Here is a 21,535-nt window from a genome sequence, read left to right on the forward strand (position 1 = left end):
CCTCAGCGCTCCCGAGCCCAGTTATGCTCCCATAAAGTCGACATTTTAGGAGCTGTCGGGAGGCGGCCGAGCGCTTGATGGCGGAGGGCGGCCGGGCTCCGTTTCGCGGGCTCATAGCGCCACCTGCCGCCGGCCGGCCGCCACTGCGGCGCCGCCGCCGCCCGGCCCGGCCCGCCGCGGCCCGCGCCCCGGCCCGCCAGCCCGCGGCAAGATAAATGTCCACCTCCCAGCCTGGATTTAAGCACGGGAAGGCCAATAAAAGGTTGTTATTTCCGCTCTCCCGCTTTATCTAAAACAGCCAGACAAAACAAATGAAAAGGCTTTTGTAGAAAATCTTAATTGTGGCTGGACAGTTGTAAACTCATTAAGAGCCGAATTCCAGACAGTTTGCAGACCCGTCATTTATTACACACTCTTAATGCTGATTCTTTGAAGTTGCCTCTGTCTGCAACAACAGAGGGCGTCCCAGCATCCCCAAATACTGGCTCGGGGATCAATTAGGGGTTTTTTTTTGTGTGTGTGCACGCCAGAACGGGCTCCCTTTTGCTAATTAGAACTCATCAAATCTTACCTCGGAATTATTTCCTTTTCTATTTTTTTTTTTTAAGGTGAAGTCGAAAGCAATTTTTTTTCCTCCCGCAGTTCTGCACATCTGTAAACTTCTTGCCGGCTCCCTAAGTTTTGTCTTCAGCCCTGCAGCGTTTTACACCCCATAAACGGTTACAGCAGTCATTTTCTTTTATTGCACTGTAGTATGGCTCTGAATTTTCCTAACAACAACTTCTGCCAAGACCATAAGCATGTTCCGTCCTATTTTGCTTTCAACACATATACATATACATATACATATATATATATATATATATATATGTATATATGTGTAAAGGTACCTTCATAAAACAAGAAGGATTTTATTGTTATTCGCCATATTTGCAAACAAGGGTTGGTGTGATGTAGAGCTGTGCTGCGATTCATGTTATGGAGGATATCCACCGTGAGCAAGCAGTAAGATGTCCGCCCAAAACAAGGGTAAATTTCAGCAAGCTCATAGACTTTGCTATTTTCTTTTGTTGCTGAGCTTGGTTTGGCTTGGGGCGGCGGGGGAGGGGTAAGTGAAATGGGGAGGGGATGTATGGAAATCTTCCACTCCAAAGAAATCATTCTTCTCTTTTTAAAAATAAATACAATTTTGCGTTCTCTGCTGTAGACTGCGGCCAGCCCACCGCTTTCCTTCGGCTAAATCAGCGACTAAAATTGACACCATAAATTCTACCATAATTGTCAGTAAAATTTTATCTGATTCTATATCTATCTATATATACATATATAATCTGAGGCGCTAGTAAAACGCAACGGGTTGTATTTATTTGCCACGGGACATCTAAAAGGGAAAAAAATCACAAAAATGAAGGCACGGGAAGGAAAAAAGTGGATGACGTTTGAAATAGCATATTTTGCATGGGCAATTATCTCTAGCAGGGAATTTGAAATGAACCCCCTGATAAGGCGAGCATTTTCACCGGGGTTGTGGAAGCACACTTAGTGCTGGACATTTTCTGGTGGAAGCCAATTAACAATCTCAGTTTAAATGTCGCCATCTGAGCAGATTTACATTATTGTCCGCGCTAAAGAACGTCGGACATTTTGGTTTGGTCCTAGTTCCCCCGCCCCGGCGGCGAATAAACGGCGTTGGCTCGGCACCGTGCCCCGCTGCCATCCAAGGGCTCCCTCCGCGCACTGCTAAGCACCAGCTTACCGAATCACACCCCGAAGGGGGGAAGAAATCCCTACCCTCAGAGAAGCTATGGCATTTAGGACGCGAATGTGTCCATTTCGGATAAAAATAAGACCAAATTTTCGTCACCTGGGGGCTGCGTTTATAAAACCGTGGGTTTGCCTTGGCTCGAAAATAATACCACTCCTCGCCTCTGCAGCTGCCCTAGCCCCGCCACATCTGCTGGCGAGACTCGATGTGCTGTGGAAGAATCTCTCCTCAGTAATCTTAAAACATCACAAAATATAAAAGAATCAATATATTTTATTTGGCAAAAAGTTAAATATCATTTCAACACAACGATTTGGTCAGTAGGCCATGAGGTAACTGTTTCAAAATAGACAGTGTACGTTCTGCATTAACATAACTTCCCAGATTTTTTTTTTTAATCGATACAAATTTACAATAACCAAATGTAGGTTTTTATAATGTATAATTTATTATCAATAAAATTAACCTTCATTACAATAACCATCAAAATCATTCGATTAAAATTCAAACATAAACCATAGGTAGTTACCCTTTTCACATATACGTATAGCTCCGAAATCTGCTAACTGCTCACTGGTGCAAAAACAATATTTAAGCTAGTCTGTTTATTTACTTTTTTTAATATATAGATTATATATACAACCGACAAAGACAGTACTATATATGTATCAACTGTGCATACTAAAATTACTTGCTTCATATTTTGAGAACCGTAATTCCCAGACATCCCGAACGAACGGTTTTTTCTACCTTTTTTTTTTTAATTTTGCATTGGGATATATATAATATATATATTTTACAATCAAAGGTTAACTGTCTAATTATACAGAAAAGACTTAATACACTACAGAGCTATACTCTATGCAATTTTTATAATAAACAACCTGAGTTCAAATTGAATTCTAGCTTACACCATTACATCCGGTACAGCACCCAAGCACATAAATTGAGTCACAAACATAATTACCACAATAAAACACAGTGTTCAAGTATTAGAGCAGAGATCTCTCTGCCACGCAAGAAAAGCGAATAAAATTAACTACGTAGACTAAACTATACAGTCCGTAAATACTTGTGCATTATGAAAAGGTAGTTTTTTCTTTTTTTTTTCTTTCCATAAGTGAAGAAACAGGTAGATTTATACAAGCCAGTTAGACAGCCTTTTCGTGCTAATGCCCCCTTTTTCTTTCCTATTAGAAAATTAAAAGTCTTACTGTACCTCTCCTGGCAATCTGGCCTCTGTGACTATCATTGTACAATCATAATCAGAATTTGCCAAGGGAAAAATGAGGCCTGGACCCAGACGCATTGCATGGCAGGGCTCGAGGGGATGAATTTTTTGTTTGTTTGTTTTAACTTTTTTCTTTTTTTTTTCTTTCACTTTACACATTTTCATTTTAACCCACGTGTCGCCCTCATTCGTCCTTCGCTCGATCTTTGTTGATTTTCTTCATTTTCATCCTCCTGTTCTGAAACCAGATTTTCACTTGTCTCTCTGTCAAATTGAGGAGTCTGGCCACCTCGTATCTACGGTCCCTAGTGAGATACATATTGAACAGAAACTCCTTCTCCAGTTCCAGTGTCTGATGCTTGGTGTAAGGGCATCGCTTTTTCCTGGTGGACCTTGCGTGGAGCCAGTTTGCAGCTGGATTATCTACAACGAAAACAACAGAAGTTCAGGCTGAGGGGGAGGGTGGGAGGTGGAGGGAGGGGGCTGGGAGGGAAATCCACGCAGAAAGAGCCCATCAGGTGTCCCGGTGTTCGTGTTTGGGACGTGGCTCTCATTTCCCCAGGCACAGAGGCTCGTGAGGCACAATGGACTCCAAAATACAGACACATGGGGAGGTCACACGCAACCACACGCGGCAAAGCCCCGTTGCCCCCGCCTCCCCTCGCCTTTTTTATTGTTTGGAGAGAATACAATTTTTAAATACTTTCTCCTCCTCTCTCTTCCTCACTCTCTAACTCCTTCCCTCCTTCCTGGCCTTCCTACACCTCAAACTGCCAGCCCGGGGAGTAACCAGCCAGATCAACATGTCATCGAAATTGTTTGTCTTTTTAATCTCTACCTTCTCCTGTGTCATACCTGGCAAAACCCAGGGAGCTGGCGAGTTAATCTACAGCTGGCATAATTAAACCCTCGCCCTCTTAGGACCCTTATTTGCACGGCGTTAATCGCGATAGTAATCCCGAGGCGCTCTGCCACCAGTCTCGCAGTCCTGGGAGCATCCAGCCCGGGGTTTTCCACCGAGGAGACGAAAGGGGGAGGGGAGGAACCAAGTCAACGGCGAGGTTTCTGCTCTCAGCCCAGCAATAGCCGCCCTGTCCTGAGAGCCGTCTCAAAAAAGATCTGATTCACATCCAATGCTTTCTAGGCACCCCTCTCCTCGGCGTCTGCCCACGCCTGGGAGCGCGGCGAGGCAGGAGGATGTGAGCACGTCCTGCTGAGTTTGCTGGGGTGGCAGGAGTGAGGATGGGCGGCTATTGCATTTCTCTCTCTCTCTTTTTCCCCTTTTTTTTTCTTTTTTTCTTTTTTTCTTTTTTTTTTTTTTTTAATGTTTTTTTAAGTGGCAGTTGTTGGGTGGGTTTTTTGTTTCCTTTCACCCTGGAAAGCCAGAGCCGTCCTAGATCCCGTTCGAGCCTGAGAAAGGCGGCGCTGGCTTCTGCAGATGGCAGAGCCCGGCGGGCTGGCGCAGCGGCGGCGGCAGCGGCCGGTGCTCGGCCGCGTAATTAGCCCCAGCGCCTCGACACCTCCCCGCGGCCGGCGCGGAGCCCTGAAGTCCATTACCCTCGCCGTCCCACTTACTTGGATCGATCTGCGGTTTCTCTCCGTTTGCCTCACTTTCTCCATTGCTTTCAGAGAATGCGCCTTCGTGGCTTTGCTTATCCCTATCAACTGGAGGAGAACCACAAGCATAATCAGAGAGAGACAAAGTGTGAGTGTCAAACGTGGTACAGTCAGCCCTCCTGGCCGCCAGCGGTTCAGGTTTAATGCCGTAATGCCTGCTGGTAGGTAACCCGGGGAAAGACAAGGAGCCCGGCACAGGCTCAAGCCACGAACGCATGTACCTGCCGTCGGGCGGTGCCACGGGCGCCTGGTGGTGCGCGTAGGGGTGGTAGACGGCGGGGACGCCGCTGGCGCCGCCGGGGTGCGCGGGGCTCCAGGGGGGGCCGAAGACGGGCGCCTTGGGCTGGAAGCTGCAGGGGGCCAGCTCGGGGTGCTCGGCCAGCGCCGCCGGCCGCGGCGGCGGCCCCAGCGGGGCGGGGGCGTAGCGGGGCGCCGCCAGCTCGTCCCCCTCCGGCACCAGGAAGGAGTCCACGTAGTAATTGCTGAGGGTCCCGGGAGCCGACATGGCGGGCGGGCGGGCGGCGGAGGACCCGCCGCGGTTCGGGGCTGCAGGTTTCACGTAACAACTTGGTGCTGGCGGAGAAGTAGAGTCAGTAATAAGTTGAGGGCAGCGCAGGCGCCCATTGGCTGCGCCTGTCACGTGGCGGGGGAGCAGAACAATAAAGTATAAATCAGTCCGCGGGCTATTAATGGGTCAGTGTTTTCCAGCCATAATTTTTATAGCGAGGCCATATGTTTTTATGCAAAGGGATATTTGAGTTATACGGCGGGGTTTGTTTTAATTGCGGCCAACTGAGATTAAAAGATCAGATTCCGTATTACAGCCCCCCTCCCCTCTTTCTCTCTCTCTGCCTCTCTCTCTCCCCTCTCTCTCTTTTTCTTTCTTTCTTTTTTTTTTTTTCGTTTAAGCGGACTATTTTATATCAAAATTAATCATCCCATCAGTGGGTCGTGTTCTCCGAGGAAAAAAATCCCGCCACCCTTGTGATCGGAGACCTTCACATAAAACGATACAATAACCGAAGCAATAAAAAGAGCAAAATAGTAGTTGCGGTATACTGTATTTAAATATACATTTATTATATTTCATAAGGAGTTATTATTTCGGGAGCCACGGGGTTGTTATTAAGTCAGTAACTATGAACGCGCTCATTTGCATCGCTGTGTTTCACAGCAGTAAAAATTTACGAGTGCTTGGAAAGGTTAAATTATACTATTGTGTTTAGTTTGGGAACCCACTGTAAATAATACCGTTCCGTTCGGCTCAGAGCTGGCAGCGGAAAGTCAAATTCAACGTATCCCCTTTCCGAAACCCCGGCGCAGAGCCGGCCCTCCCCGCCCGGCCGGAGAAGGACAGGGGCAGGCGCTGGCTCGGTATTTAGCCCGGCCCGCACCAAAGTGCACTTCACCAGCCCAGCCCGCCGGGCACGGTGTGGCAGTGACCGAAACACCCTCCTCGTCCTGCCCGCCGCCCCTGCCCTTGGACCGGGGAGCCCTTCGCCAGGCCGGGGAGAGCAGCCGGGGCTGGGCGGCGGTGGCCGGAGCGAGCCGCCGTCCTGGCCGGGAGGGAAGGAGTGCGGGCAGAGCCGGGAGGCGGTATTTATCACCACAATTAATTCTTCAACTATGCAGGGAAGCAGCGGGGGGAAAGGGGAGAAAATACCCCGTCTCCCCTCTGCCGAAAGGCACCCTGCTTCTCCAGGCGGCTATCAAAGGGGCGTTCGCAGCCGGCCGTCCGGCATTCTGGTGAATCAAATTTATGTGCAAATATAGTTATTTATTTGCTGGCACCTCCTGTGACTGCAGGACACACGTTAGCGGCATCGGAAGCCGAGCGGAGGGTTACAATCCTCCGCAGAAGGAGGGGAGGGTGCGCGGGGGAAAGTAAGAGGCGGCCAGATCCAAGTCCAGTGTTAGGAATTAAAGAAGTGGCTGAGCTCTTGGCAAACATGCCTGCGACTCCCTGGTTTCTCCCTGGCGGACATTCACGCTGTTTATCCCCGTGGCTGGCGAAGGAGCGCGGTCACTAAGATGCAGGGGGCACAAAAAAAATCTCCGTGAGAGGCTCAATTTACTCGAAATATCTTGTATTGAAAATAGAGCCCAGCAAACGGCAGGGACGACTGAGTAATGATTACAATCGCGTGTAAATATTGTGCATGCGAAAGTGTGGTTTTAATTAGTTTTACATCGCTATGTGGGCTGTCTCTTTCCCTCTCTCTCTCTCGCTCTCCTTCTTTCTTTTTCTTTTCATGTCTTCTCAACAGTTTAATCCGAAATCTTACAGAGGGCCTATTTTAACACCGCTCTCTCCCACATTCAAAATTACAAAGGCTCATAATGAAACTATTATCCCCTATTAGACTTCGAAAATCGTGGAACAGTTCAAGATCTCAATAAACAAGGGGCCCGTTATTTTCTAACAATTTAAAAAATGCAAATAAAGCTCTCTCTCTCCCCCCCCCCCATTGTATAGACACTCCGTAATAGAAAAAAAATAATTGTATTTCTTTCCTGGAAAGACGGAACTCCACGTCATTTGTATTTATTATTAAGAGTCAGCTGTGGTGAAATGTGATTGTAGAACTTCCTTTTTCCATTCAGAAAAAATAATCTTAGCTGCAGGAGTCCTGGATGTTTATATTCGAATTTGGGTTCTCAACTTCAGCAGCGGGTTTTATTTTTTTGGTTCGTCACCAAAACTAATAGCAAATGAATAACAATAACAATAGCGCTTAAAAGAACGTGACTGCGTTTTTATTTCCCCTGTAAAATTCCGCATTTGTTCGCTGCCAACATCCAAGGGGCAGGAGAGGTTGTACAGAAAGTAAGAGGAGAAATACAGCAAATAATTAGATATTTTTCACGCGGTCACGTTGCTGACAATTACGCTGGGATATTCAACTCTTTTATCGCCGTTTTAGATCCATTTTCACCCAAAGTACATTTTTCATACGAGCCACGTAGGCGATTTCTCTTCATCAATTTACTTTGCAAATTACTTAAGGTTTTGGTGACTTCCACCTTCGGGGGCAAAAGACCCCAAACAGGGCAGAAACAGACATTGACATTAAAATGCTACATGAAACCAGAATTCCCAGGAACGAAGCAGCGCTGGGGCGATCGTGTCCGAATAAAAGTACTCCCTGTCCTCCATCCCAACACAACCGAACGAGCAGAGCTCCCATTCCGCTAGCTCCAGCCCCCGGCTGCATCAGGAAGGATCCCGTCGGGTTTTAAGCGGGGGGGCAGCTTCAGGCGCTGCTTCATTAGCCGCGCACCGCGGAGGCGCTCAGCGTACGCGGGCGCGGGGCAGGAGTTCGCGGGCGTTGGCGATCTCGCCTGAACGGGAAGTTCAGGATCGCCTTTCCCAGGGTTTCCTGCCACTGCAGACCTCTCTCACGGAACCAGTGGTGGTACGAAGCCACGGAGGGGTTTTGGCACAGTGAAGAGAAAAAATGATTCAGAATTTAGAGGAAGCAGTCCAAAATCAGGATGAGGCGATTCAGCTGGGAATCAAAAGGGCAGAGGCAAAAGACGCCATACAGGCGCACACACAAACACAGAACTGTAAATACACTCCCCGAAATGTACACAGACACTGCAGATAGCCCGTCAGACCTTTTGTGGAGAGGCAAACACAAGCACTTAAATTTTACTGCAATGCAGTGGTCTGCTCCTGCCATGACCGGGGACGACTGCATTTCTGAGTACGGCTGAAATCCGCTATCCAAACTCATCTGAGCTCCTGCAGCCCAGCCTGAAGTTTCGAAAAACTTCTCAGGTTTTACTATTGCTATTTTTTAAAGGCAAACATAATCACGACCGCTAAAATATAAATAGAATTAAAAGAGCAACGAGTGAGTTTTCTGTCCTTTTCCCCGCCCTCCTTCCCTCCGCGGAGGGTGCCCCGCTCCGCGGCCGCTGCGGCGCTGGCTGCTGGCGGAGGGCCCGGCGGGAGCCCGCCCATTGCCCGCGGTCGCGCTGCGAACACAAAAGGCGGCGGTGGCGGCGACGGCAGCGGGCCCGGAGAGGTCGCTGTTGCCCGTTCCGCCGCCGCGGAGAGCCCGCACTGCAATCGTGATCGTAACCGAGGCCTTGCGGGCCCCGGGCAGCCCCGGGGTAGCGGGCCCGACGGCGGAGGCGCGGAGCCGGCCGAGCCCCTAGCCAGGCTCCGGCAGCACCGGCCTGCCCAGCACCGGGGCCGAGAGCCGCCGGCCGGGCCGGGCATCCCCGCCGCCCGTGGGTGCGCTCCGGGACCCAGTTTTTGATGACGCCTGGAGTGGGGCAGGTAGATTTGATCTCTCCCCACCCCCTCCCCCAGGCACGCTTTCAGGTCTCTCGGTTTTTAATACATGCAGATTGAAAAATAAAACAGCCGCCCACCTCCCCCCGGTCCCCCGAGCTCGACCCACGCCGAGCGGAATGCAAAAACGCACCTGACCTTGAATGCAGCCAACGAGATATATTAAAAACCCGCAAGCAGGCAGGGACTCGCTTAGGAGCTAGCTAACCTTGAAGAACTTGTCAAGCTTCCCCCCTCGGCTACCGTGTTTATCTGAGGAATCAAAGGAGGCTCCGCTGCAGATGGGAAACAATGGCATTGGGACTTGACGCCTACAGTTCACTTCAGCGCTAAGATTTCTTCGGGTATAAAGGACCCTCGCACCAAGCATACCTGGTGATGATATCAACTGAAGTAATTAAGGCAGTTTCGTGCTGTAGAGAGAAAGGTGGAGCCCCAACAACATGAAACTACCTAAACCACAGAGCAGTTCTCAGGCGCTAATTATTACTTTCCCCATTGCCGTGGTCCTTAACGCAAGGATCCCGCTACGAAAATAAAACCAGAAACGTGACTAAAACATGCCTCTCGCCCTCCCGCCCACCCCGCCGGCGCCCCTCCGCGCCCCCCGGCCAGCCTCGGGTGGGTTAATGAAAACAAGAGTAAAATATAATAACAACCACCCACACACACGCGAGCGGGCAGCTTTCGCCTTTCCATGCAGATGTAATCGGGGAAAAAAGGGCCGTGCACGACGATGTTACATCACGAAAAGCTAACGGCTCCCAAGAAGCCAGCCCGGGTTCAAAGTCTGTCCCCCCCCTCCTCCCGGCATACATATACCCTTGCAAGGAAGCATTAGCTGTCTCTTTTCTTCCAGCCTTCCTTTTGCCTTCCCTTTGTGCAAGACTCTGTTAGCTAAACATGCAGCAAGGAACAGAGGATGCAGGAAAAAAAAAAAAAAAAAAAAAAAAAAAAGACAAGGAAAAAAAAAAAAAAGGCAGCCTGTGTGAAATAAGCTCTTCCACATGCAGCCAGGTAGGGAATAGCCTTGTCTGGAGGGGCCCGCTGGCAGGGAGGCGAGGCTGGGGTCCCCCCCCCTCCCATGATCTCACCTTTACGATTTCTTCTCAGCCCTGAGATAAAGCTAGAATTTTGTCAACGTCCTCTGGAGTTAAAGATCTCCGCACACTTGTAGGTGTTCGATTAACAAAAAGGGGAAAAAAAAAAGGAAAAAAAAAGAGAAGAAATATATCGTTTCCCTACCCTCAAGAAATAGTAATTTGCTTCCTCAGTCTATGCAGTTCCTCAGTCAACTGAAACCACTCGTTCAAGACAGCAACAATCCAGATATACTAGCAAGTCATAAAACTGAACAAAAGCCGACAAACCTTAGAGCACCATCGCTATATGGCCCAGACAAATTACGACCGTCTAGGTAATATTTAAATAGATTCCTAAAGTAATTGCAGGGGGTTTAGGCAACTATTCCTGTTGTAAAAGTTCTCGAAGACATAAAGTAGAACCTGAGGATAAACAGTCACAAAAAGAGGTAAAATTAAAAGGATTCATTCCACGGTTTTTTATTCTTCTATGAGAACATAAACATCGTCTTTTTCACGCACAGCAGCATTACAATATTAATTTATTCCGATTTAAGGTAAGAACTAGATATAGCTAGAACTAACATTTATAATAACGATAGAATGCATTTGCTTAAAACAGTATCGCCATTTTAATAATAATAGACATTTATCCATATCTGTATTTATAGCTTTTCCCCTTCTTTCTCTCTTTTTTTTTTTTTTTTTTTTGACCTATATGTTTGACCCTTTAATGAATGTAACTTCACAGTATAAAGAAAGACGAACATATTCTCCCTCGCAATCTCAGACTCTGGCTCAGAAAGTCCATCTGATGTTCAGGATATATACTTTCAGTGAAATTAGTGAGGAAAAAAGTGACTATTTTCTTTTCAAGGGGGAATTTCTGTGTGCTTGTCATGCGTTACCAATGGTAACGTTATATATAGACACAAAAGAAAATCACCAAATTCACATATTTAAGCAAAACTACATTAAGTAAATATCTACAACCAGCGAGAGAAATTCAGAGGTAAGTGTAATAATTTAGTCCATGAGTAAAACGAAATCTTTTATACCTTTAAAGAGAAGATATTTCATTTTCCTGGCCAAATTTAAAGCTGTAATATTGGCTTTTAAGGTAAAGTGTAAAAAAAAAAAAAAAGAAAAATAATTCCTAACATGCGTTCCCGTGAAACCCTTGTAAAGGATGCCTGCATTTCATTATTTTAAGTCCCGCTTTTCGAAGGAAAAAAGGGGGAGGGGGAGAAAAGGCAAACAGAGAAGGGGAAAGCTCCTAATATATAGAAATATGGCAACGCTTAAATTCTTCATTGTGCAGCTACGTACAGTCCAAGTTACAGCACTTTTATTTTAAATGAATGCGCCTTTAACTAGGATTGTTTACTTTTCAGAGAGACAGATAGGGAGAAACATATTTGCAGCTCCTGAAATGGTATTTTTGTGTTTCAAAGCTTAGAGGAAACAAATTGGCCCCGGGAAAGGCTGAAGGAAGAGGGGAGGTTCACACACGGCATTTTGTGCTTTAGCGTGACTTTAGTCCGCCCACCCCCCAAAGTAGCTCTTAAGAGGTTAAGGACATATTGAGAGCGCCTAAAATCGTTAATCCATACAGGTGCAGATGAATACAGCCTAGGAAAATGATACTGGCTCTTTAAACCATAAAGATGTGTTTATAGGTTCATCAAGAGAAATTAAAGTTGGCTGTGAGCTCCCGAATCCTATTCTCTCTGTTCATTTTCTTCAGTTTCATTCTGCGGTTCTGAAACCAGATTTTAACTTGTCTGTCTGTGAGGTGGACTGTGCGGCTGATCTCTAGGCGACGCTCACGAGTCAGGTACATATTGAATAGAAACTCCTTTTCCAGCTCGAGAGTTTGATGCTTGGTATAGGGGCATCGTTTCTTTCTGCCACTTTTTGCCGTGAGCCAGTTTGCTGCATTTTCTCCTTTTGAATTGCCTAGTTTTGAGAAAGTAAAAAATGGACGTTACCATCGGGTAGGAGGCAGAGAGCTGTGGGGGAGAAGGAAGGAGCATCTGTGCGTGTGCCTGTGTCTGTGTGTGCGATGGGCTCGCTCCGCCAGCTGCGGAGAACGGGAATGTGGGGTGTCCTTGAGGGAACCGAGAGCTTCAGAACGGTTTCCCAAAGGTTTGGGTAAGAACTGCCACTGCTCACAAACCTCCGGGCAGCCTCTGGCGGGGCAGCGTGCCCCGGATTGTAGTTTATCTCCGACCCTCCAAAACGAGCTCCTACCCTCTCCCTGTCGGCCATTCCGAGCCCTTTGGTACTGGGGGCAGTTGCTGAAGGGCCTGCGGTCTCATTTCCTTCCCCCCAAGCACCTGCTTCCAAAAAAACAAAGCATCTGGATTTTGTAAGCGTGCTACGGAGGTGGAAAACAAGGTGAGCTGGGGAGCTGGAGCCTCCCTGCCTTCAGCCCCTGCCTTTCCGGAGAGCTTCGCCATTGCCTTCTCATTTCCAACCATTTCGGGAAAGAAAATATGCGGTCATAACAACAATAAAAACGTTTTGAGGTGATTTCTAACAGTGAAACTGACTGGGAAAGAGGTAACACCAATCCCTTGATGGCTCGAGAGTGGTTAGTGGTTTGGGGTTGGCTCTCTAACAGTTTTTCGCTGACCCTTCCTTTTTTTTTTTTTTTTTTTTTTCCCTTTTCTTTAAATGCTACTTTCCAACGAGTCACCTAAAAGGAATAAAAGGGCGTCCGAAAGGCGGACGGAGAGAAGCTCCTGCTAAATCTGCCGTCCGGGAAAGGGGAGCTATTTTTTGCCATGGGGACACGAAAGGGAAATAAATAAAGAAAAGTATAAATAACAGCTCTGTTATCTAGTGTAGATGCTGAAGGATATTCGCCGTGCATTCATCAGTCTAATTTGATAGCAGCTCATAGATGGCACATTTCAGCGCGGTTGTTATTCCGAAAAGCATTCTGGATCGTAAAATATAACTTACCGCGTTAATAGGTTTATTTATTGGCACTGCCTATTGCTTATTTTGGATGCTTTACAAACATCTCTGTTATCTGGTAGGCACCTTCACATCACGGGGGAGAGATTGATCTTGTTTTTCTATATGTTTTAGCAGCATGCAGGCTAAAGTTGCCCATAGCGGAGGCTCTAAGGGTTTTAAACTATAGGATGGACATTAATTTTTACGGCAACCCCATGCCCGAATATTACAAAGTTCAGAAGGTCAGTCTGAGCAGCGCTTCTTGGCAGCCCCTCGGGGCAGCTGGGATCCTCCTTTCGCATTTCAATGCCACTATGATCCTCAACGACTATTTTTTTTTCTTACTTTCTTTCTTTTCTTTTTTTCTCTTTAATCATCACTACCACCATCACCATCATCATTCGCTTACCTACAGGCTCTTTCTCTGGAGAAGCTTTGCTGCTCTCTGACGGAGCTGGAGAGAGCTCCTCTGCGGTGGAAGATGAAGCCTGAGTCTCGTCCTCCCTCTGGGAGACGCAAGCCAAGGGGCTTGGGGAGCGCTCCTCATCCTCCTTCCTCCCCGGCTCCGGGACGGGAGGCAAAGATGGAGGCGTCTGGAAGCGGCCGGGGGGCTGCGGAGGGAAGGGGGCAGCCCCGGCTGGCCCCGCGCCGTAGTTCTTGGAAGTGCCATAAGCCTGGGAGAGGCGGAAGTAGCCCGGGACGGGGACCCCGCCGCCGCCGCCGCTGGCTGGGCTGACCTCGGCGCTCAGCCGCGGGAAGGGAGCGAGCTCGGTGGCGGCCGAGCCCTTGGGGCATTTCTCTGAGTCATAGAGGCAGTAGGAGCTCTCCTCCTTAATGCTCGTAGCGAAGGAGCACGAGGTGGCCTGCTGGCTCTCCGGCTCTTCCATGCGACAGGACCGGGGAGGATCTAGCCACACTTCCATCCCTGACACGTAGGAGTGCGAGTTGGGGACCATGCTTTGAGAAGTACCTTCATTGCGTTTGCCCAGAACGGGGAAAAGTCCGCAGCTTTGCAGCCCGTAGGACAGATCGGACGCCTGTGGCAGGTAGATCCCACTGTTGGGATAGTAGCCGCCTCCTCCTCCGCCTCCGCCTCCTGCTCCCGCCGCTTCCCCTCTGCCCGAGCTGATCAGGGAGTCTACCAAAAAAGAGTTTGCAGCCGGGCTCTCGGAGCATGACATTGTTGTGGAATAATTTGGCGAAGGGAGCAGATAGCCCTTTCTGGCTGACATTTCTTGTGCAAAACATGCTGAATATGATGAGAGATACCCCCGCACCACGGCAGGCGCCCGCAGCCAATGGAAGCCCGGGCCTCCCCAGCAACCCCTCCCCGTCTGGTTTCGTATGCACAGAGCTGCTCTCAGGTCGACCTCTGAATTTGGAAGATAGATGTATATTAATGTGTAATATGGATTTCCATACACACGGGCGCGCGCACTTCCACCATATGGGCCAGCGCCTGCGCCCAGGCTGGAGCCGCGCTCCCGGGAAGGGGAAGGGGAAGGGGAAGGGGAAGGGGAAGGGGAAGGGGAAGGGGAAGGGGAAGGGGAAGGGGAAGGGGAAAGAGAGGGCTGTGCTGGTACTGGCTCCAAGTTTGCTCCCTTCTTATCACACACACCGCTATAAAATAGCCCGGCGGTCCTGATGTTTATTATACCTAGGCCGAAGCCGTGTCCAGATGAAGCTTTTACTATCGCTCCTCTCTCCCCGTGGTCGGGCTTTCCAGCAGCAATGCCTGCTCACCTCCCTCCGCAGCTATGTGTCACACGAAATTAATAAAGCCACGGCTCGCCCGGTGTTTTATGCTCAGCCTCTGCTCATTTTATTTGATTGTCTCGTTTTTTTAAGAAATAAAAGACGTGTTATTGTTTATCACGGATCATTGGAAACCGTAAAGGGGCCTGGTGCCTCCCGCGTTAAACTAGCGAGGAAGGGGGCTGCTTGCAGCCTAACATCACCGCCACGACGCCAGGCTGGGCTTAATTTTCCTGGAGATAAAATGCTCGCCGCTGCGCTGAGGAATCTCTTAGGGAGCAATGCCACTCTGGGAGGATTGATTGTGCGGTTGCAGCTTCTAATGCTTTAGTTAACGCTGGATTCTTACTGAGGTCTGATTACCATTTAAAATATAAAACCAGACATATGTCACAGAAAGAATCCAGACGCGAGCAGTTCAAATGGATCCTCGCAGGATGCTGCGCACCGTGTTTATTGATGTGTTTATATTTGGACGATCATTTTTATATCTCCCCTCCCTCCCTCTCCATTTGGGTCTTTTCACTTTCGCCTCTTCAAAAGCATCGTCTCCGTTAAGCAATGCACTAAATAATAGAAATAAGAGTAGCTAGATAAATACCGAGATACTAGACAGCCCGGTCCAGTCGATATGTAATTGTGGCGGAGGTAGCAGACAGAGAGCAGACAGGCAGGGACGCAGGCAGAGAGACAGATAGATTTCGTAATGAAATGCTTAATGATGACTTGCTTTCACTTCCATCATCTCCCGCTTATGCCATTTTGAAGTCGCCTCACTGCCTGGGCCGCGGAACAAGGGCACTTTAGTTCAAGGGGAGCCTGAGGCTGCCCAGTTCCCGCTGCCCATCCCTGAGGAGCATCACTCGCTCCTCTCTCCCGCACGCCGCAGGGAGAAGCGGCCATCGGCCGCTTTCCGCTTCCAGCAGGTCGGGCGGGTGAGAGCGGCGGCCGACCGGGAGTCACCACCGGCCGGGACCAGAGTCCCTGCCTGGAGGGCACCGGCGGCGGTGCTGGGGCCGCTGCCTGCGGGGACGGGTGTGCCGGAGCAGGCGCGGCGCCCCGAATTCCCCAGCCCTACCCTCGGCCTTCGAAATCCCCAGGGAGCACTTCTGCCCCCTCGCCCCACGGATCTGTCAAGCCCCACGTGGTCTTGTCCCGCAATATTTGCCTGTCACGGGGAAAAGCTTTTTTTCCACAGCGTGACATTGCCCGGGAGGAATCCCTCCTTGCGGCAGGAGGGCAGTGTCCCTTCCCGCGGGGCCCTCCCCAGCGTCCCTCTGCGCCCCCGGGAAGCGCCAGGGCAGGCAGGGGATGCTACAGCTTTGAAACACCCATAAAATCTCTGTGGAAAGGCGCCTGATTTTTCCAGCGTGGTGGGGCGAACATCACATCGCGGTTTCCTTCTGACCGGCCCGTGGGATGCGGTGACAGGGGTAGATCTCCCAGCGTGCAGAAGCCCTTCGAGGTTTTTTTCCCTTCCCGCATTTCCTCCTGTGACATTGTTTGTGATTTCCCAACCAGACTAACTTCGGATGTGTTAATGTGCGATGGACGAACCCTTATCAGATTCCTATGAGGGCCATATCATTACTAACAAAATTAATACCACATAAGGAACTGGTTTATTGGCTGGTATACAGGAAGGCTATTATCAATAGGCTTAGCTTCATAAATACAGATCTAAATAAAAAGAAACGTGAGCCCCAGCGCCGCCTTCCAAATACATTTCTCTACACAAGTCAGGTATAAAAATTACTCTGGGGAAGTCCGCTCTTGCGGTATGTTTATTTTGCATTTGCCAAATTAAATAGAAACGGATTGCAAATCTAAAAGCCATACGGAACCGAGGAGAAACGCTTGAAATCATTCCAAAACTGTTTTTAAAATAAGCAGCTCCCTTTAAAAAATTGGATTAAAATGAAGGAAAGTACTATAAAAAGTATGCTGCAAACCTCGTCAGCCGAAATGACTGGGAGTGCATCGGTGAGACGCGAGTTGGCTTCTCCTCCCTCTGCGATCTAGTGCAGGGGAATCAGACAAAAGGCACAGAGGCCGGTGAGAATTTTGGAAGGTGTTCTTTGGCCTCCCCGTTTAGGTTTTGCAGCAGTGGGTTACCCCAGCCCCGTGACAGGTCCCGCGGGAGCTGCCGTGGGCTCTTGCGGTGACCGCAGTAAACGGAGCCGGTTTGATGGTCAAGGCACCGACCCCGTCTAGATCATGAACTCAGCTCGGCGCTGCATTATCTCCGCTTTCTTTAATCGCTAACAAGGCCAAGGCAAATAGTAACCAGCATCATCAAACCCAGCGAAGTAAAACTAATAATGTTCACTTGATTCGTAACTATAAAAGATAATGGTCAATTCTGACTAAACTGAGCTAATTTGGCATGCGCTGAGTGCAGCTACTGCGTTACCAGCGCTTAACAATGTGTCCCTTGGAACTTAACCCCTATTTAAAAGAAATTTTAAAGAATATTGTGGACGCCAGGGGACGAGAATTACTTTCTTTTTAATTCTACTTCTGTAAGTAAAGCTATCCGAGGGTCTATAAAACCGAGCAAATAAAATTCTGATAAATATCAAAGCCAGCGAGAAGGTGTTTTCGTGGAGAATCTAAATTCATGGCGTACATAGACAATACTATCAAAATAAAATTTTATTGATCTAAGAAAAATATAATAGATGCATTAATAGCGTCGTTAAGCCGTTTTATTGGTTGAACTAAAATTAAAAACAAAAAGGGAATAAATAAAAACCGACAGCTCAGCCTAAGCAAACTCTGACTGGAAATCTCAAAACGTATCGTGTTAAACCGTGATTTATCTTTTTATTATTGGCCCGTATAACCCAAAAGATCAGCGCTGTTAATCCAGAGACGCATTTTGCGAGCTAATTAAAATATGCTTTTATTTGTAGACATGGGCAAGCTGCAATTTGTGAAAACGTAAACGGCCTTGCAGTCTGTGCGGGAGTGCATGCGCCGCCTATCTGAGAGTACAGCCGTGGACTGCATTTTATGCAGCTCCAAAAATTAATGCGATCAGACTATAGTTATTTAATATTGGAACTGTCAGCTCCCTGGAACGTGTGTGTGTGCCAGATTCCTCTTTTTTCTTTTTTCCTTTTTTTTTTTTTTTTTTTTTCCTGGATTTGCTCCAAAGAAGGCGGATTTCAGACAGGAGGTTTAGGAACAGCGTCTGTGCCAAGTTAGGTGACAAATGACGGCCCCACTAATTTTATCTTTACTAGAAATTCTTTCACGCTGGTGGTGCTGCTGGGGAGGTTGGCTTGTTTTGGCGGATTATCTCGTTAAAAATTAGGCGGCGATTTAATTTTATTCCAGCCATCCGGAGGCTTGCTCGCCTAACTATGTTTTATATTATACATGTATCGTTTTACTTATTTGGATTAGGAACATATTTTGCAAGTAATTCTGACGAGTTTCAAATGCTGGTGTGCGGCAGGACAAAATACACCCAAACCAATTCATTAGGGCTTTATTTCCTCACCGTTTTCCGGCACTGACGAGAACAACGGGGCTTTCTATTGTCCAGAGAGCCCCAAACACCATGCAGAAGCAACAACGGTATCGGGTTATATATGTGTGGGGAAAATATTCCATGCCCAAGTCTGTCTTTTAAGTGTACCCCTTCTATTGCCAGAGATGCGCCGCACAGCTCTATTAAGCATTTGAAACTGTAGACTTTCTCCTTTTTTTTGTGGCTGTCTTCCCTTTAAAGAAGATCTGAATCCATATAATTTTTTTTTTTTTTGGTTGCGGTATAGCTTGGCTGTCAGACACACACGTCGGCCAGAAGTTTCGATTTCAGCGCATTTAATGAAAAGATTGTGACCCAAACAAACAAAAAAAATTCAAAAAAAATATAGACAACAAAACACAAACCCAATGAGCTTATGAAAAAGCCTCCCAGGGGTTTGGATGTGGTATGTGAGCTGAAGTTGAGTACACGATTAATTAAACACAGTGTAGACACTGAGCTGGCTTCCCCTCTTCCCTCCAAAACATGCAAACCCAAATAATGTGAAATAATAAACAGTTATTGTAAGAAACAAGCTTGTTTTTTTAAAATATTATCCTATGACCGCGGCCGTCAGTAAACAATTCGTAACCAGAGGGCGCTTTAACTGCTGCTGGGGTCCCTTTGATTTATTCAGCCAAGTATTGAATGGGACAGGGAAACAACAAGGGGAAAAATAAATATTTGATCAAATATGCGGAGTTTAACTTGACTGGTGTAAAATGAAATGTTGCAAAGGGACCCTCAAATCTCCCTGCTTCTCACGTGGCTTCTTGCGTCCTGGAATTGCTGAGGGGAGTCAAAAGGGATCAACATCCCCCAGCTTTTAATGGAGCATCTTTGATGAAATCGATAGGTTCCAATAATCATCTGAAACTGCTCTCTGTCGACTGAGCATGTGCTTTTAACTACACTTGCAACAGTCCCCTGGAAGCACAATTTAAAAAATACCGCAGGCAACAGGCATTATATACGTAGAAGATAAAGGATAAAATCATATTTTAAATTTTTTTTGGACAGATATTTTAAACTCTGCCCTAAGAAACACATGTATTAAAGTATGTAGCCAAACCAGTATCTTCTCCATACAATACCACCTTCCCGCCCACCCTTCTCAAATGGAGACATAAGAAAAACATGTGAAAATTTTATGGGCATGAAAAGTAACCTGGAGTTAGGGGTACTCGTAGAGAGGATAGAGTTTCAAAGCTACAATCCAGAGCAGCCCTGAGCACATGAGAATGAGTGACTATTGTTTGTTTACAGCACATGTGCTGATTAAGATAGAAAGAAAGAAAGAAAGAAAGAAGGAAAGAAAGAAAGAGAAAAGAAAAGAAAGAATCGAAGTCTAAATCTGGTCTTGCACGAACATTGACCTAATATGCAATCATATAAACAGTTTTTAGCATAAGTATGTCAAAAGTTGTTTACCACAATCTGTGTCCAGCTGCAAGGAAGCAGACTACCCTTTAAAGTTACCAAACGACCCTAACTAAACTGTAGTTCAAGACTAATAAGATCGTCAGAATTGTCTGTCATTTGCAGACTGTGTTGCCATACATCTATTTGATTGAAGACACCTACTGTTCCACACATAAATGTCAAGTTTCATAATATTTCCAATGCTACACTCTTTTTTTTTCATCTTTTTATTTTTTTCTTTTTAATAAGTGGAAGAAAGCTACAAGTTACTCTGAAAAAATATTTCCAGATAACCTGGATTTTCCACGTGGCTGGCCAAAACTAAGAGAAAATAAAAGGTCAACTGCAGCTTAGAAAGTCCCTTCTATATTATTTCACATCCTAATCATCAACTTTTTGCATCCTTTCCCCTCCCTGCGGTTCTGTTCCGCGGTGCTCAGCGGTGAGGGCAAGGGCCACCCCACATGGCAGGGTACCATTCCGGTCACCGCACACTCCTCGCCGCTCTCCGTGCCGGATAGATGTATAAAACACTTACCTTCGCGCATTTCCTAACCCAAAGCCCAGAGGCTTTAACTCCACCGAGAAGCCCCAGCGTCTCCCCCCTCCCCCGGCATCCCGAGCGGCTTTTTGTACAGCGGAGCCCGGTAAGTGCAATAATTACCCGTGTGGCTCCAGGGATGCAAAGTGAACAAAGGCCAAGATTTTCTTTCTTTTTTTTTTTCCCTCTCCCTTTGCAGGGCTGCTCCCCTCGCCCCGGGCGGCTTTGACATTGATCTGAAGATCGCCATCTTGTGGCAAAGCAGCCCCTAAACCGCGGCCGACGTCCGTCCGTCCGTCCGTCCGTCTGCCCGCCCGCCCTCACGCCGGGGCCCCGCGGCAGGACGGCGGGCGGGCGGGGGGACGGACAGACGGACGGCGGCGGGGAGCGATGGTGGCTCACCTCCCGGTGTAAAAACCTCCGGGCGCGCCTCGGCTGCCTTTAGAGCGATGCCTTTGGTACAGGCGAGCAGACGAGTCACGGACAGTTTTTATGGCCGCAATGTCACAGCAACACAGAGGATGCGATTTTATTGGGCTAGGAAATCCAAACCCCGACCACAGAAACTCCATGTTTTTACTGTCTCTAGGATTGGCTCTGAATACCAGTTAATTTTTAACCAGGAAAGGAAGCTTGCAGGCTTAACTTTCATTGCCATTCAGCTCTCCATCCGTCCCTCTATCCCTCTCTCACCGTCTGTCCATCCATCTGTCTGTCTCCTTTTAACTGGCGTTTCCCCTTGCATACTAGACAAACAAACAAACCAAGTCCCCTCTTTTCCCGCTCACTTTTCAACATTCCCTTTGGGAAAACGTTGTCTGGCTGGGTGGCGGTGGTCAACAAAGGCCCGAAGTCAGTAAGTCCTTCACCTCAAGGTTATGGGTGATGTCCAAGCAATACAGAAGTTCAAAGCCAGTAAACAATGCAAAAACAGAATCCACTTTCTTCTCCTGATTAGGATTAGGGTCAACATCAAAGATTCAAATACTCTCCTCAAAACACATTCCTATCTCAGCTATTGTTTGGTGTTTGGGGTTTTCTCCCCCCTGCCCTCTCCAACTTTCTCCCTCCAGCCCTCCTCCCCCCGCTGCCCGCCTCAGTCCACCCCCTCCCTGCCTTGGAGATCAAGGACAATTTCAAACAGTCAGTTTCCACCACGCTGCCATGCGGATTCTTTTCCCCAAAGACAACAATTTTCTTAGGGCTCTCAAATTCTGGCCACATCCATCAGCTGGCTTGAAACTTCCCTTTGGTGCCAGCTTATAAAACGTGTCCCAAATGCTACCGGCAGGCATTTCTCCTGGACACATG

At 47.8% G+C, this 21,535-nt stretch overlaps 2 protein-coding genes across 2 annotated transcripts; both read right to left on the reverse strand.

The window, feature by feature from the left end:
- Positions 1 to 2,502: 2,502 nt before the first annotated feature.
- Positions 2,503 to 5,211, reverse strand: HOXA9 (homeobox A9). The gene is made up of 2 exons (XM_005480892.2): positions 4,572 to 5,211; positions 2,503 to 3,419 (listed from the first exon to the last, which is right to left on the reverse strand). The coding sequence occupies exons 1-2, from the start codon at positions 5,116 to 5,118 to the stop codon at positions 3,181 to 3,183; spliced, it is 786 nt and encodes a 261-aa protein (XP_005480949.1). The 5' UTR covers positions 5,119 to 5,211; the 3' UTR covers positions 2,503 to 3,180.
- Positions 5,212 to 10,465: 5,254 nt separating this feature from the next.
- Positions 10,466 to 14,254, reverse strand: HOXA10 (homeobox A10). Its single transcript, XM_005480893.2, has 2 exons — positions 13,378 to 14,254; positions 10,466 to 11,960 (listed from the first exon to the last, which is right to left on the reverse strand). The coding sequence occupies exons 1-2, from the start codon at positions 14,198 to 14,200 to the stop codon at positions 11,686 to 11,688; spliced, it is 1,098 nt and encodes a 365-aa protein (XP_005480950.1). The 5' UTR covers positions 14,201 to 14,254; the 3' UTR covers positions 10,466 to 11,685.
- Between the last annotated feature and the right edge of the window lie 7,281 nt (positions 14,255 to 21,535).

This window comes from Zonotrichia albicollis, chromosome 1 (assembly GCF_047830755.1).
Source record: "Zonotrichia albicollis isolate bZonAlb1 chromosome 1, bZonAlb1.hap1, whole genome shotgun sequence".
Taxonomy (NCBI): Eukaryota; Metazoa; Chordata; class Aves; order Passeriformes; family Passerellidae; genus Zonotrichia; species Zonotrichia albicollis.

What these genes read in the sequence shown, in the direction of transcription:
- HOXA9 (XM_005480892.2), bottom strand. Translation starts at nt 5,118, where the DNA reads ATGTCGGCTCCCGGGACCCTCAGCAATTACTACGTGGACTCCTTCCTG. An exon ending in GAAACCGCAGATCGATCCAA is followed by an intron (nt 3,420 to 4,571) that starts GTAAGTGGGACG and finishes TTTTCGTTGTAG; the next exon opens with ATAATCCAGCTGCAAACTGG.
- HOXA10 (XM_005480893.2), bottom strand. Translation starts at nt 14,200, where the DNA reads ATGTCAGCCAGAAAGGGCTATCTGCTCCCTTCGCCAAATTATTCCACA. An exon ending in TCCAGAGAAAGAGCCTGTAG is followed by an intron (nt 11,961 to 13,377) that starts GTAAGCGAATGA and finishes TCTCAAAACTAG; the next exon opens with GCAATTCAAAAGGAGAAAAT.